Raw genomic sequence first — 17,708 nt, 5'->3', positions numbered from 1 at the left:
CTTAAAATTTTGTTTGTGGTTTTTTAATGAATATTTCATTTTTGAAATGTAATAAATTTACTATTGCAATATTTACACTTACGTTTTTTGTTTAAACTTGGGGTCTTCCCACATTTAGATTTTTGAGATTTCAGAGTCAATTTGTTACACGTCGGTATTAAAGATAAATATTAAAGAGTGGGTTATTTTAAAAATTGCTGAATATTTAAACTACTTTTTAGCAAAAACTTTGAAACACTTAAAATAATTAAAACAATAACATTTATTACTAATTAATATAATAAAATCAGCTAAAATAGTAACTTTAAATCAAATTAAAAATTATTAAATTGTTAAAATAAGTAAATATTTTTACTAGTAGATATGAAAAAATTAACAGAAATTCATCTCTAATTTACTTGAAACTATAAAAATGCGGTTTATAATAATAATATACAGTAGAACCTCGATTATCCAAATCTCTGTTTACGAACCCTCTATTATCTGAACTACAATTAGCGTATCTGAACGTTCTATTATCCGAATGTTAAAACTCGTCGAAGCACTCGTATTGATAATTTTGTCAAAAAATAAAATAAAAATAATATGTTCCCATGTACAGTGGCGTCCCTAGACCCTTTTATAGGGGGGGGGGCGAACTTCATACATCACATATATAATTATATATATATATGAAAATACACCAATTACTAGGTGTTTTACCTGATTTAACTCGGGGTATGTAATGTCATTAGGGCATCTGACATAGGCATAGTTATAGATACAAAACATTTTTGGTTAAATACGCGATATCACTATATCAGCGTACTTCTATAATTTTTTCTTAGTATTATATTTTAATATAAATTATGAACATTTTAAGAAATAAAATAGAGGTCATGGAGGGGGCGACTGCCCCATTCGCCCCCCCCCCCCCCTTGAGGACGCCCCTGCCCATGTATGTAATGTACTTTTAATAATGTAATTTATGTAATATAATATTAATAATAATAACAATAAATGTGTAATATAAAATATTTAACTGTGTTTTAAAAATGTATAAATTGGGTTTTTTTAAATTTCCATCATCCGAACTTTTGCGTATCCGAACTAGGTGTGGTCTTAATTAGTTCAGATAATCGAGTTTCTACTGTATAATCATTGTACTAAGCAATAATAGTTTAGGTATGCATCTCAAAAAAATTAATATATGTACAACCGTTATAGGAAGAACAACGATTCATGTAAACGAAAGTTGGGAGAACATCCGAGACTCTCGCCAGTGAGACGCGCCAATTTGTGAGCCAATTGACAAGGTGCAGGGGTTTGTGTGGTACCCTAAGAGTAGTGTTAAAAAGTTAATGTTAAAATTTAAAAATAATATTTTACAGAAATGTACACTTACCGACCAATTGAAGTAATTATGAGTCAACTTGAATGTAAATCTTTGTATTACATCAGGTGGAAGTTTAAGTGTGTCTTCTATCACTTCATAATGTGTTGGAGATACAGTACCTTGTTTTACTTGTTGTGAAACTAAAAAGAATTCATACCTGCAATTCATAATATTCAAATATCAAACTAATTGCGAGCTTACGGTGACACTACTTTTACCTAAACATCGTACAACAAATATAAATAATGTAATTAAACTTAACATGTAAATATAAAAAAATAAATAAAATTCAAAGAAATTATATTACTTAAATACACTTTGAAAAAGTTCTTATACTTTTCAGTAATATTATTCATGTATAGGTAGGCCAAATAGACACCAGTCATACCTTTAGAATAATGGGCTCCACTTAGATACTATCAATATAACCACGATTATTCAAATGTACTCTAGTATGTATATAGTATATGGTTAAAACTCGTCATAAATAACTCAATAAAATATAATAAAAATACATTTTTCTTTCATGATATTCACTCGTGATTATTGTTTTGTCATTTATTCATTGTGTAAAAATAAAAATTAATAAAAACGAAATAAATAATTAAAAAGTCGGTATTTCGTATAGGACATAGATAATATATTATTATTTATTATACTAGGGGATTATTTTATCGGACAACAATTATTATTTCAAAATGTATTAACGTATTTAAAAATATTTTTTCACATTAAATCTCGTTAGAATAATACATTAAAAAAAATTTTATTTAAATATTTTTATTGTTATACATTTTTATAGGTTTCTTACATTTTTAAATGACAAAATAAATTTTTAAATTCATATTTTATAACAGAATATTTTTCGGAGTAATTTAATACTTAAAAAATTAAAATTCGAACTAGTGGTTAAATGTATAAGTATTTAAAATGTATATGTGAAAAATAGTAAACCGTCATATTTTATCTTGTGTATCACCGTATCATTTCGTTAAATAAAACTTTAAATAATAATTATAACTCATGAATTCTCATCCGAGGTAGATGATTTTTATGTATGGATGTACCTGAAAAATATTTGATAGAGTATGTTTTCATACACAAAATTAAAATACTTAAAAAATATTTCAAAAAAAAATTAATATTTTTTTAAAAACACTTTGTTTTATTTCCACTAAGAATTATAAAAAATAAATATATTTTTTAAAATAAAATAAATTATGAAACAATAAAATGTTGTTTAATAAAATAATCATTTTGAATGTCTATGCAATACCTATTATGCATACTGTAATATATTGATATAACAAATACTTAAAAATAAAATATATAAGGCATGATAAATAATTACATTTTCAAATAAAACATAATATTATATTATTATCAGTTATCCAGTATTATTAGTTATCATTAATTCTTACAGAGCTGTAGAATGATCACTTCACATTTATTTCTAATGCGTGCCGAATAAATCTATAATTATATTAGATAAGAATCCTACATATTTACTATTAATATTGTTATAATTTATTTATCTCGACAAATACATACTTGATAGTTAAGTATTTAATATTCATTTATTTTACGATTTAATACTTTTTAAATTTACTTAAATTTTTATGACGATAAAATTTAAAACTCTACATTTTGATTTGGGGTCCCCGTAGTAGTGTAGGGCCTTTGTTCAAGACGGGTTTTATGTATAGCTTACTTGGTTGGGTTTGTCACAACACTATCTATAATTGTCCCGGGTAAAGGATTTTCAGGACCTCTTCTACCGGGTACAAAAAACTTCGATTCATTATTTTTTGTAACCACAATAAACGCAAATGGGACAGAATTTGGTCCATAAAATCTTTCAAAAGTAGCCTAAAAAAAAAAAAAATAATAATTGCAATATAAATTATACTTTTTTTTAATACTCGTACCTGAAAAAGTTTAACTTCTGCCGTACGGACATGAAATGATTGGCCTTCTTCAACACCATCTCTATATATCATAATAGAAGTAGGTAATGATCCATATTTAGTATTATATCTCCACAAAGCCTCTAAAAATATTAAAATAATTTTTAATGCATATGTGCCATGTAATTAATATACGCTATTTCATTATGATAGTTTTAATTTAATTATATTTTTAATTTTAAATAGGTCAACCTAGGTTATAAGTTATAACTTATAACTACCTATAAGTTTGTAATTAGTATTGCCTAGTAAATTAAAATGTAAATCTTGTACCCACATAGCAAAACAATGTTATAAAAGTGTTTTAAAAATATTATTCTATAATATTGTGATTTAAATGTTATTAAATATTTTAATAATGCATTACCTATTTTGCTGTATTATATAGTAATATTAATTATCATGATACCAATACTATAATATATATTACTATTACATCATGTGAAAAATAAAATAAATTAACATAGTTTTACTTCTCGTGGTACGATTGTGTAACCGATGGGTGGTTCAGTGGTTAGGTTGGGTTTTACGATATCAAGTGACAAGTAAATAATAAGCACTATTTTAAAAAAATGGAAAATTCTATATATATAAATTTATAAGTAATAATAATATACTTATATACTTATATAACATTATGTTAGTACTGATTCGTGGACTATTATTTCTTGGTTAACGGTTAATAATGTTAATTTAAGCTGCTATAATTTAATATTTATACTAGCCATAAAGTAACAATACTAGAAAGCTATGTATGTTATATCAAAGAATATTTTCTTAATTCATAGTTATACATAATATTATTTTAATTTTATTAAATGAGCGTAACAATTCGTAACGATTCGCCGTGACTTAAAATTTTGTTAGCAGTTAGCATGCCTTTAAAAGTTTTTACTTTTTAGTGATTTCACTATCCGTTTACATTTTTGACGTGTCTTGTTGTCTGATAAAAAGGTGAGTACTTTAATCTGTATAATATACGTTTTTATTGATTTTAAAAGTTATAACTAGGACTGTGAATTTAATGCACTAAAAAACCTTAAAAAAAATGCAATAAAATATACACTTAGAATGCAAAATATGCAATATAAAATGCCAAAAATTATAGTATAAAATACATTTAAAATAGTTTTTGATTTAATTTTATATTTATATTGATATCATAAGATATTATAAATTTAATACATAATATTTTACATGCATAAAAATGTGTTTATTAAAAAAAAAATGTATTAAAAACGTTGATTCGATTAGAATTTTTTATAATGCTATTCATCAAAAACATTTAAAAAAAATAAATGTTTATGTATCTTTTTTTTTGTTAATAATTAAGTTTTTAAAGATAGTTAATGGATTTAGTTGATGGAGTTTAATTAAAAATACCGGAAAATGAACTAAAAAGAAAAATATGACTTAAAAATGTGAAAAAATGACCTAAAAATTTAAAACGTCAAAAAATGTAAAATAAAAGTTTCATAAATTAATTCTTTGTTACATAGTTCAAATTTTGTACTTACAAAGCTATGTTTCACAACCACAAAATAAAATGTTTCATAGCCCTAGTTACAATGTTATATTATTTAATCAATTATTTCATAAGTAGGTATAATATAAATTCATAAATATAAAAACTTTAATTGATCTTTATTTGACAATACAAATTATCAAGCCATGTATATATATATATATTTAATATACAAATTGTCTTGGGTACTTTTAATATGAAATTATTTATTATTTTAATTATACCTAGCTTATTGTAGTTTGTCACATATTACTATTTATGATTTCATGAATTTAATAATTTTGGTATATTAATTATTAAGTGTACTTATAATTATGTATTGCATTTCTTTATTTTTTTTATAAAAATGATATTCATAAATTTATGTATGATGCTAAAAAAAATACCCATTTTACTATTTTTCATAATTATTATACGTTTGGTTTTTTTTATTCATGTATAATAAATAGATAATTAAATTTTACAAACTATTACCTTCATAGATAGAAAAAAAAAGTGACCAAGAAAATGTATACCTATATGAGCATATGACTATTATAATTACATAATATAATATTTATTATATTATAATATATTATGTAATTAAATTTTATTGATCATAATATTTAAAAGAAAATTAAACTTACTTAAAAAAAAATAATTTGAAAAATTACCTTATATAGTATTATAAATTTTAATATAGTACATATACCTAAAGCATATGATTATATTTTAATTCATTAGTTTTTTTCAATTATTATCATTTATTTATTCTTCTATGGTATGAAGATTTATTTATTAATATATTACTAAATAATTGTTTAGAAAATGTCAAGTACAAGATTTCAAAGAAAAAAAAATTAAAGAAAAATTGGACACCATAGTTTATATCAATGGTTATAGTTCTGACAATCAACATAAGTAAAAGAAAAAAACACACATTCAATCTCTAGTTCTACCAGAATTATTGGAGTATTCTTCGAGTATTCCATTATAATCAATTCAACCTCATAAAATCATGCTATCATCAAAATTTCTTATTGATCCAAATACTCATCATTCACCTATAATACCAGTGAATCATAATACTGAACTATTTGGTTTACAAGAACTACTTCGTGTTTTATTTAAAGAAGAATTAGCGCTGTGGACAACCTCTTTCAAAATACCAAAAACTATTTCTGATGCATAACTAAAAATTCTTAAAAATCATGATTGTTTTCAAGATTTGCCAAGTGACAGCTGTACTCTACTGGTAATTAACTTATCATGTCTTAATTTACGTGAAGTAAATCCAGGAATCTACTATCATTTTGGTTTGGCTTAAGGAATAAAATATTTTGAACGACGTGAAACAAATGAAATAAATATTGTGATTGGAATTGATGGTCTACCTCTTACAAAAAGTAGTAACAGTTAGTTTTGGACTATTTTAGCCTATATTAGGCTAAGCAGCAAAAGTGTGTTTATTGTTGGTTTATATCATAGTATGGAAAAGTCAGGAGATAGTGATGATTATTTAAAAGATTTGATAAACGAAAGTCAGGATCTTATTGTTAATGGTGTACATATTTTTTTGAAAAAAATCCAGTATTTATTGACAGCATCATATGTGATGCACCTGCCTAATTATTTATTTTGAAAGTAAAAGGACATGGTGAATTTGAATCCTGTACCTACTAAATGTATAACAGAAGGAGAGTATCTTAATAACAGGGTTTTTTTTTCCACATAATACCAATCGTTCCTTGAAGAGAACCCATACAAGTTATAAAAATATGACTTATGATAGATATCATACATTTTATGACATTTCAAAACTTTGTGATGACTTGATATGGTGCTATCGTTTCCACTTGATTATTTACATTTAGTATGTCTTGTAAAAAATTAATACAACTATAATTACATAAAGGACCAATTAATGTACGTTTACCTAGTGAAAACATATTAAAACTTTCAAAACAATTAATAGATTAAAAAAAACAAATACTTTGTGATTTTTCATGGAAAGCTCGTGTGATTTAAGATGTTGGTCGCTGGAAAGGTGCAGAACTTAGACAGTTTTTAATTTATACTGGTTTAGTTGTCTTAAAAAACATTGTATCAGAAGATTGTTATAATAATTTTTTGGCACTTAATATTTCAATGATGATATTACTTTCTCCTGATTATGGAGTATCATATGTAAATTATGCACATACTCTTTTAGATTATTTTGTAAAAATGTTCATTTTATTTCTCATAATATTCGTGGGATTTTACATTTAGCTGATGACTATGAACAATATGGAGTATTGAATAACTGCAGTAGGTAGTTTTACATTTGAAAATTTTATGAAGAATCTGAAAAGCGTGGTAAGAAAACATGACACTTGGATCATATAAAAATAGATTTAAGTATTGCTTTGTCAACTAATTATTCACTAAAGTGCAGTCATATTCAAGGTCCTCTTACATCAAACTGTACTGGACAACAATACAAGCGACTATTATTTAATAATATATTTATCAAAGTTGACATCAGAGCAAATAGTTTATAATAATTCAAAACTTATTGTAAAGTGTGTACAATTATACAAAACAGTCTTGGAGAAATTATATCAATTGGCTATTCCTTTAATAAACAAGAACCATGTTATAATACTCAATTAGTTCTTCAGTTTTTGACATATACATAGTAGAGGACATAAGTAAAACATTAAATTGTTGAAAACTAACAAATATTTGTAAAAAAGTTATAATTATCATTTTTAATATAGTTGAAGTGGTTATACCCATTTTTCATATATTACCTTTATAATGATATTATTTACTACAATATATGTTACTAACAATCATTAATTATGTATCTATAATTTTGTATGAAGTTTATTGAATTTTTGCCACTTTTCATATTTTTTTCAAATGTATCCTTATACCTAATATTATTAATTTAATATATTTTTAATAAATGATATGGTTATTGTGAATGTTTAAAAAAATTCTAATTTATAATAATAATAATAATATCTTTTTATATTTTTATAAAAACAAAATGTGTTTATATATATTTCATGCGCAAGCAAAATGTATGCATTTAAAAATTTAATACAAAAACCATATGTTATTCTGAATAAGAATAATTATTTATTAATTAATTGGTAACTATTTTACTCATTACAGTGATTTCTATAAAGCAAAGATTCTTTATTCTAATATTGGTATGTATTATATTGTATCACTCTTTATCATAAAATTGTATTATTATAAATTACTTTATAATTATATATATGTGTATAAACTTAAATATATATATTTAAAAAATACATGATGATTAAAAATTGCAAATTTATCAAATTATTATTTTTTGAAATATCTTAAGATGCCATAAAAGCTGACAATAAATTTCAAGATGTACAAGATGTTAACATTGAAAAATCTATTAAGTCCTAGTTAGGTCAAGCTCTTTTTCGAGAAAAAAGTCGCGTGGTACAAAATAACATTGAAAATATTCAAAATCAATAATTTGTCAAAAGTTTTAAACTTTTTATAGGTATTTTTTTTATTCAAAACAGTTACTTGTTATAATAAAAGTTAATTAATTAATTTTTTGAGCTATCTAGGCATTTTGAAGTCTTTAAAATAGTTTTAAGTAAGTTGCCATTGATGTTTAATTTTATGCTGTTTAAATAAGTAATAAAAAATATTTTTTAAACATTAGCTTTGTTTTTTAATTAAATGAAACTATATTATCTATTGAAATAATAAATAAATTCTTTATAGCAGTATTTAGTATCTAGTTTATAAATTTCAAGAAATTTAAATGACTTGTTGTTTTTTCATAATCAAAGAAAATATATTAATTATTAATATTAAAAATTATACAGTATTTCTAGTTTAAGTGTTCACAGAAATATAGAAAAAATAATTAATATTGAATTATTGTTATGTACTGTACTAAATAAGGAATTTTATTCCGTGAATTAATTAATAAATAAATAAATAAATAAATAAACCTAATGCCTAATGGGATCCTTATTATACTCGAAATACAAATGTTTAAAAAATATTTAAGGTAAATATTAAATTGGTGGCCAAAATATAATACAAAAAAAAATATTTATGTTAAATATTATAATTTTAATATTTTAAAATATTTAAAAAAATATACTTCTATAACTAATAAATAATAATGATATATAAATATTATGATTAAATAAATAATGAAAAATCATATCACATTACTTTCACTCTCAAAAAAGCACAGTACCCCCAGTCTACTCAAACAATAAAATCATTCCTTCTTTCTCTAGCGTCAAATATTTGGATACGACACTTGATAAAAGACTTATCTGGGCCACACATATTAAACAAAAAAGACTCATACTAAATACCAGACGAAGAGCACTCTTTCCACTTACAGGAAAACAATCAAAAATTAATCTCAATACAAAACTGTTTCTGTTTAAAACCCTCCTCAAACCAATTTGGTTATATGGTATTCAACTATGGGGATCAACAAAAAAATCCAATATTTATAAAATTCAAACGATCTTACTACGTATAGGTTAGGTCCTCCGTATGTTTCAAACCACACTTTACATTCAGACTTAAAAATACTCACTGTTCAAGAAGCCAAAAATTCCTATAAATTCTTCCGTGCCCGTCTTACAAACCACTCTAACCCTTTAATCATTGCTCTAAACTCTGAATCTATTCTTGGAAACCCACCTAGAAGGTTAAAGCGAAATTGGAATCGTGACCTTAAATAACTCTAACTCTCTAGCCAAAAGTGTTACCGCTGGGTGATTACTTCATCATGTCAACCATACTAATAATGTAAATCATCAAACATTCTTATTGTAAAATTTATTTATAGATTGTATGTATTAAAAATAAAAAAAAATATTTTGAAAATTTTGTAAACTATTATTAAAGTGAATTGATAATGATTTTATTAAATGATTAAATATTATTACAAAATTATTAAAATATTGTTTTGCTGTGTGGTTAGTTTAATTTACATTATTATTTGATTATGCAATACGAATCTATTCTACCGAATAGAAAGTCTCGCTGTGTATCAAAATTTAACTTATTTACCGAGCTAAAAATGCATAAGTCAATCACACTTGAAAAATACATTATTACTTACTAGTTATTCCGATTGAAAAATGAATAGAGAGTTGCCTTAAATTTTCATAAGGTTTAACATAATTAAAGTAACTTGTATGATTGTCATCCATGGTCGATATTAATGCACCAAATGATTTGTTTTTCTGTTGAGTATCTTCATATATATTACACCCAACTATCATCATCCCCTAAACAATGTTTAAGTACAATCAATTATAATTTAATTTATACGCTATAAACAACTAAGAAATTACCGATTTGGGAATGGGCACTTGCCACGGAATACCTCCAAGTTTACAATTAATTTTAATTGCAATTTTTGTACATATGAACATGTCGTTGTTTTGCACATTCCTTAAAGTGACTACTTGGGATGGTACTGAAAATAAATAATGATGACAAATGCATTTATTTGTATGTGCACAGAATTTTATTAATTCAATAAGATATTATTGGTCAGAAATGTACCAGCTCTGTCAACACATAATTTGCGTTTAATTGTTCCATAAATATCACTGCATGGCGATTTAATAACACATAAAATCAATGCCGGATTCAATTTATCAATTACATCATCGAGATGTTGTATAAATGTATTTGGTCTTTCATCGTTCATGGGGATTCTGAAATATATACTCGTGAGTTTAAAGAAAATAATGAAGTAAAAAAATATTTACATTTCAGGGTTAGGTAATATGAATTCCAACTTTTGTGCCGCCCGTACAATCGTTTTTGAAAATTCTTCAACATCGTGATAAAAGTTCCGAGATGCTAAAATTACCCAATTTTTTACATTCGCAGAGATGAGCATTGGTACAGACGTTGAATGTTTTGACCAATCAGCTTCTTTACCGCCATCATATGTTATCCAACGAGATAGAATTTTTTCCGGTAATAAAACACGACCAGGAACCTTTATGAGATTATTATTTAATGTCAGATTCCATTTTTTCAGTTCTGCTTCAGACTAAATAACAGTAAAATAATTATATTTAAGTTCTAAAAAAAAATATATATATTTAAAATTAAAATAAAAAATGTATAAAACACAAAAATAATGTTAATGATAGGTATTAACAATTTTTATTATCTCTATTAGGCAATATCTTGCTTATAATTTAATAATATATAATTATTTACGTTGGAATTAAAAAATAAATGATCTGAAAAATTTGTAAGTCTTTCTATCCATTCTTTTGGATACACACGAGTATGGAGGATCATATCATTCATTAGTGTGAAATTATTTCTATAATAATTTAAAAAAATATGATTATTACAATATGCACTAATTGAAAATATATAATTTTATTTAATGTTTTTGTTTATTTACCTTAAGGAATTGGTAATACCAACTATAACGCATAATTCTGGTACAAGATACACCAAGTTATCATCAAATCCAAATTGTGGTAGGGATATTTTATTTTTTGCAATCAATAATGGTTGATAATCATCAAGAATAGTTATGTTCCACTTCTAATACAGAAATAAACACATTAATTTAAATTTTTAATAATTAATAAATTAAATAATGTACTTCTTTGTAATATTGCTTGTAAGTTATTTTAGATCGATCGTTTTTAGTAAATTCAGAATTTGGCCTAGCATTTTCATCGATGTCAACAATTATGTACGTTTTATAATTGTATTTGGTCATGACTGTAGTACCAATAACGCTAGTTTTAAAGTTAATCTAAATAATAAATATATCAACTTTAAAATTATTCATCAACGACTAATATACTTCTATCATACAAAATTAAAATGAACTTGCCTCCCAATTTTTGTTTCTGCTTCTATCGACAGAACACTGATAAAAAAGGTCCAATACTGTATCTTGAGGAATTAATTTTGTAGTTAAATTAGCACATAATAAAACGCCACTTTCATAACGATCAATCGTTGCTTCATAACCCCGCCAAAGTTGAAGTTTATGTTGAGCCATTTCAATCTAAAAGCAAATTATAATGTGTCAGAAAAATAACAAATATTATGCTAATAGAAATAGAAATATACTTTGGCATCTAAATCATAAAAATTTCTTCCGATCGGTATAAATTGTATATGTGTTAAACATTTACGCAAGAGCATATTTAAAAATTGAATACTGGCATAATCATAGATTTTTAATACATTTGAGAATTCCACTGTAAATATTATAACTTGACCATCCGATCGACGTGTAGACACGAATTCAGTAGTCTAAATCACAATATTAAAATACGTATTAGAATATTTATAATATTCGTTTTTTTACAATAAATCATCAGCTTACATTTGAATCTAATTTGTTACTAGTAAATAACATTGTTCCATCAAACAAATATACTCCAAGGTATTCTCGATGTTGATCTAATAACTCTGTTTTAGTACTAATCATAATATGCTCATCAATCTCGAAGTCAACATTATATTCGTATAAATACCAATTTTTTGGTGAATTTATAGGAAAATAATTGGCCAATAATTCGACTCTATCCCCAGAAGTTCCTTAAAAATAGTTATAAATATATAAAAATTATGTTAAAACTTTTCCATCGGATAATAGTAAACACTTAGTTTCACTGTGAAAACATTTATTTTCACTTTATTATCTCATCAAGGTTTGATTATAATAATAATAATAATAATAATAATAGTAATATTTAAAAGAAAGTATTTTCTTTACATATATTATACGTCATGATTACATTATATAATATTCAAAAATTAATTTACGAATATAAAATATTATTTTAAATTTAAATATTAAAAATGTTAATTATAAGAATATGTAAGCAATATACATTTTACTCGTTTTATATTACTCATATACGGCATATAGGTACCCGAAATAATCAGATAAATTGAAAAAAAATATCATTTTTCCATGTATATATGTTGTATGCTCGAATTACTGTTTTCGTGTGTAACGGATTATTACATCAAACATTAAGTTTTATTTATTTTAAAATGACAATGATTTTATTATTAATTAATTTAGAGCACATTACAGTAATTAATTTTGATAAAGAATTTCATATAATTAAAGTTTTTAACTTTTTATTAATCTTTAATTAATTTTATCAATTAAAATATTATTTCTTAATTTATTTATTTTTTTTTTTTGTACAAAAATCTTACATACCAATGTTAATAATAATAAATAAAAGATATAAAATAATTTTTGTTTACAATATTAATTTATTTTAAGAAGATTTATTTGATACGCTACTATTAAAATGCTTTATTATTATTATTTTTTTTTTTTTAATTTGGCTTTATTAGAAGAATTACGATCTATACAAAGTACAATAAGTAAAAGTAATAAAAATTTACAGATAATTAACAGGAATAAACACATAAGGAGTAAGTCACACATTTGTGACACCTCTTACATTTATAATATAAAATGCTTTATTTAAAAAAAAAATTTTTTAAGGTAAGACCGTGTAATGCATTATCTACATTCTCTAAATATCCAAAAGCAAAAAAAAAAATTTAAAAAAATTATATCTTACCCTGTCTTTCTGATATTGGTGGACGCTGCATATTTAGAAAATACGGTAATAGATGTTGTTCACGAAATTTTATCCTTAATGATATTACGGAATTCTTTGCTCGGTTTCACTAAAATAGTAGTTTTAGTTTCTTATAGCTCTAATAATAATTCAATGTAAATAATAAAAAAATATAAAACCAATATTTATGCGCAGCAAATAAGATATTATAATACCATCATGCACTGTTGCTCGATCGACATTAGCCAACGATTAAGTAACGCATTAATAATATATTAACGTTCAAGTAGTCGTGTTAGAAATATTAATGATTGATTTTAATTTTTTTTTTAATATATATAATCAGGGCTGTGAATTTATAGGAAAGTGCATTTTTTTTGGTGATTGTAAAACATAGATTTGTAAGTACATAATTTGAATTATGTAATTACGAATCCATCTATGAAACTTTTATTTTACATATTTTTGCATTTTTTAACTTTTTAATTTTTTAGGTCATTTTTTCGAATTTTTAGGTCGTATTTCGCATTTTTAGGTCATATTTTGCTTTTTTTAGTTCATTTTCTAATATTTTTAACTAAATTCTGTCAATTAACTTGTTTGAAAACTTTTTTTATTTTACATAGACTGTATATATTATGTCAATTTTCTTAACTTTTTTATTAAATAAACACTGTTTTGTATTAATATTTTTATATCCTGTACCTAATATTAATATAAATATAAAAATTAAATTATAAACCATTTTAAATTAATTTTATACTATAATTTTTGGCATTTTATATTCCTTTTTTTGCATTTTAAGTGCATATTTTATTGCAATTTTTTGGCATTTTTAATGCATTTTTTAAGGTTTTTTAGTGCATTAAATTCACAGCCCTACATATAATATAGAAAAATTGTAAGTTATGTTTAAAGATAAAAAATAGTTGGATATAGATTCTGATAAATTTATTAACTTTACAATGATGTGTAGTGTTGTTCTATGTCTGTCATCACATTTTGGGACAGTAAAAATTATTTGATTTATTTCTTTAGAAGTAGTTTCTAAGAGCAAATTGTATTTAATTAGTTATGTAGAAGGTCAAAAGTAAAAATTTTCCAAGATTTGTATTAGAAATCAGGAAAAACAACAAAAACAAAATAAGAAAAAGCTTGAACTTTTACACTAAACCAGTTTTTGACAAAATTGATTTTCATATTTTGTTATAATACAAAATGCCATATATCTACGCTTATCCGTTTTTATTATAACAAAATAAAAAATTTTAATTTTTCGTAAACAGGTTTACCGTAAAAATTTTTATTTTTCCTTGATTTAGTTTTTATTTATCTGATTATAAGGGAAATTAAAATGCTAATTAATACTTTTAACCGACCTCTTCCCTCAACGTATTAACTAGATTTAATTTGAATCGGAAACTAATCGATGTTAAAATCGTAACTTTAACTTATTAACTCGTCTAAAGTCTTTTGTAAACAATAACAACCAGGGATAAAAAACGTAATTAAAATATAATGAAGTACCTAATGACGAAGCTTAAATTCTTCGAATTAATCGAATACTTAGTCTACATAAAGCATACAGAGAATCACTTACAAAAAAAAAAAAAATTAAAACCCTTTTTTATTCTATTCAAAACGTCTAATTCCATACTTTTTATTCTCCCTTCTTGTCGTTAGAACGTTAATATAAAAATATATCATAATATTATATTATATTAATAAAACAGTCATACCTGAGTATAAAATACGAGATGCACTGTAACGGTTGAAATCACTACCGCGTAGTTGTGACTCAAAAAAGAGACTGAGTTGGTCTATAGAGCGTACTGGACGCGACAGTGTGACGTGTCGGTAAACCAGTAAGCTCAAATATATTTTATTACGGAATTGTTTGTCAACCAAGTATCGCTGGTTGGGCGTCACTCAATCATCCCTACCATTGTACGGCAAGAAACTCGGCGAACCGTGAAGCCACACAATATTCGTACTCGATTTTGTTTAAATTCAAAATAAATAATAAATACTTCCGAGTAAAATTGAGACTTTTTTGCAGGCATTTATTGCAATTAACTAAATCTGTTAATATATAACAATTTTATATTCATTTAAATGAGTTGATAAAAAATGTATGGATATAGTTAATTAAAAAAATGTAACGTCAATTGTTATTGAAAAATAAGTATGGTATTTAAAATATATTATGTGACATTTAACTTAACTACAAATCATGGAATAATTTCACTCATCAAGTGTTATTAAAAAACAAAACAAAAAAACACTTAATTTCAAAACCTACATTTTTCATTTAAGGTAGGTCTTACAAACCAGTGGCGTATTTTGAATGGTTTTTTTCGGGGGGGGGGGGGGGGGGGGGGGGGTCCAGATACTATAAGTACAAACTTTTTGTTAATTGGTTGCAAAATATCTCTGTTTTAAATCTACTACCGCTAAGCTCATAATTAAAGCGCGGATTTTTATGCACTTAAAAGTATCGAAATATGGCATATAATATGCAGTAAAAATAATGAAAATATGCAGTCAAAATTATGAAAATATGCAAAAATATACAAGAATTTTTTATTTATTTAAAATTTACAATAAAACTTATAATAATTAATTACTTAAATACTTAATAATAAATCATTTCTAAACTTAATTTATTTTTAAAATTCTATTTATTATTAAAATTAATAATCATATGCATTTCAAGTTTTTCTTCTGTGAAGTTGTATCATTTATCGATTAACATATTTTTAAAGACTGAGAACGAACGTTTGACGTCAACCGAAGTTATTGGGGCATATTTGAAGCAACTTAGTATTGTCGGATCTTGATAAAGATCTTCAAGATGAACGTTTTCACTTAATAACACTGAATTAATTTTTCGTAGAATTTTCAGACCTTCATTTTTATTGGAAAGCTCGTTTAATTTTGTTGTAAGTGTTACACCTTTCAATCCAGGAATAGAATGCATTTTTTTCTTTCGTTTCGTCAATTATTATTGAAAAGCTTAGATATAAAGTCATATTTCGAGTTTCCAGTTTTTTTTATGACTATTTTTATCACTAAAAATGCCAAATGAATAGATATAAATTTTAAATCATTCTACTCGACAAAATATTATCCTATACATTTTTTTAAATTTTCGCTTCAATATGCAATAAATTTTGAATTTTGTCAAAATATGCAAAAATATGCAATAACCTTCAAATATGCAGAAATATGCAAAAAAAAATTTCACCATTAGCTTCAAATTATGATAATTCGTGGAGATAACTGACAAAAATCCAAAAATATTAAAAGGAAAAAAATATGCAATGGCATAGAAATCCGCGCTTTACAGTCATAATATACTCATAAAATATTGTAATGAAATATATTTTTTATTTATTTAATTAAAAGTAGAAATTTTTATGTAATTTAAATCATACAGGTATAAAATACCTACTGTAAACATAATTTTAATTAAAAATAAAAGCAAATAATAATATGTTTTAAAATAAATATATATTATATAGACTTTTAAGATCCAATGTATTTATATATTAAAAAAAAAAACATCATTGTAATTAATATTTAAATATACACAAATTTCCGCTGGAAAAACAAGTAACACAGACACATGAAGGCACGGAGCCGCAAGATAAAAATATAAATTGTATGTTTACTGTAATAGGATAATAATAATATGAAATTATTATAGGTACATTATTATTACACATATTTTGTTACCATAATCGGTCACAATAATTTACTAATTATTACTATATATTTTGTTTGTTATATTCGATACCAGTGGTGCTACAAAAATGATAGTTTTATAAATAATTAAAAATATAATAGGATAATAAGTACATTATTTGAAACTAAATTTATTTTCTTTTTGAATTAGTTAATGACTTGATATAATATTAAATTAGTTCATAATGAATCATATATTATTATTTGCCAAATTCCTTACAAAATTTATCAAAGTTAAATACTTTTTGGATTTTTTTTTTTTGGTTTTGGGGGTGTCCAAACACCGTAGACACCCCCCTCCCCAAAATACGCCACTGGTGCGAACCATCTACCTATTTTAATTATTAAAGGCGTAGATTTCAGATTGATCTCACTTTCAGATGAATTTCAAATGTATTTGCTCCAGCTGCTTATCGAGTGATGGATGTGTCACTGACCCTCTTAATATTTTATCGAATTATTCATTTCAATGTACCTATTATTATTATTATTTT

The 17,708-nt window shown here is 24.2% G+C and overlaps 1 protein-coding gene across 1 annotated transcript; it reads right to left on the bottom strand.

The window, feature by feature from the left end:
- Positions 1-1,200: 1,200 nt before the first annotated feature.
- LOC112590948 (piwi-like protein Siwi) lies at positions 1,201-16,447 on the bottom strand. Its single transcript, XM_025334562.1, has 15 exons — positions 16,246-16,447; positions 12,243-12,457; positions 11,984-12,169; positions 11,742-11,918; positions 11,505-11,660; positions 11,298-11,443; positions 11,105-11,213; positions 10,642-10,931; positions 10,433-10,587; positions 10,219-10,343; positions 9,984-10,152; positions 3,304-3,425; positions 3,087-3,244; positions 1,385-1,532; positions 1,201-1,317 (listed from the first exon to the last, which is right to left on the bottom strand). Exons 1-15 carry the CDS (start codon positions 16,445-16,447, stop codon positions 1,201-1,203), a joined length of 2,475 nt encoding a protein of 824 aa, XP_025190347.1.
- Positions 16,448-17,708: the final 1,261 nt, after the last annotated feature.

Source organism: Melanaphis sacchari, unplaced genomic scaffold (assembly GCF_002803265.2).
Source record: "Melanaphis sacchari strain LSU unplaced genomic scaffold, SCAv2.0 Contig1237_pilon_pilon, whole genome shotgun sequence".
Taxonomy (NCBI): domain Eukaryota; kingdom Metazoa; phylum Arthropoda; class Insecta; order Hemiptera; family Aphididae; genus Melanaphis; species Melanaphis sacchari.
This window is presented reverse-complemented; position numbering and strand designations above follow the sequence as displayed.

Bases quoted from the DNA above. Each gene is read 5' to 3' on its own strand.
- LOC112590948 (XM_025334562.1), bottom strand. From the start codon at position 16,447: ATGCATTCTATTCCTGGATTGAAAGGTGTAACACTTACAACAAAATTA. The intron at 12,458-16,245 runs GTTCGTTCTCAG...ACTATTTTTAAG, and splicing joins AACTTCGGTTGACGTCAAAC to GAACTTCTGGGGATAGAGTC. The intron at 11,661-11,741 runs GCAAGTTCATTT...TTTATTATTTAG, and splicing joins GCAGAAACAAAAATTGGGAG to ATTAACTTTAAAACTAGCGT.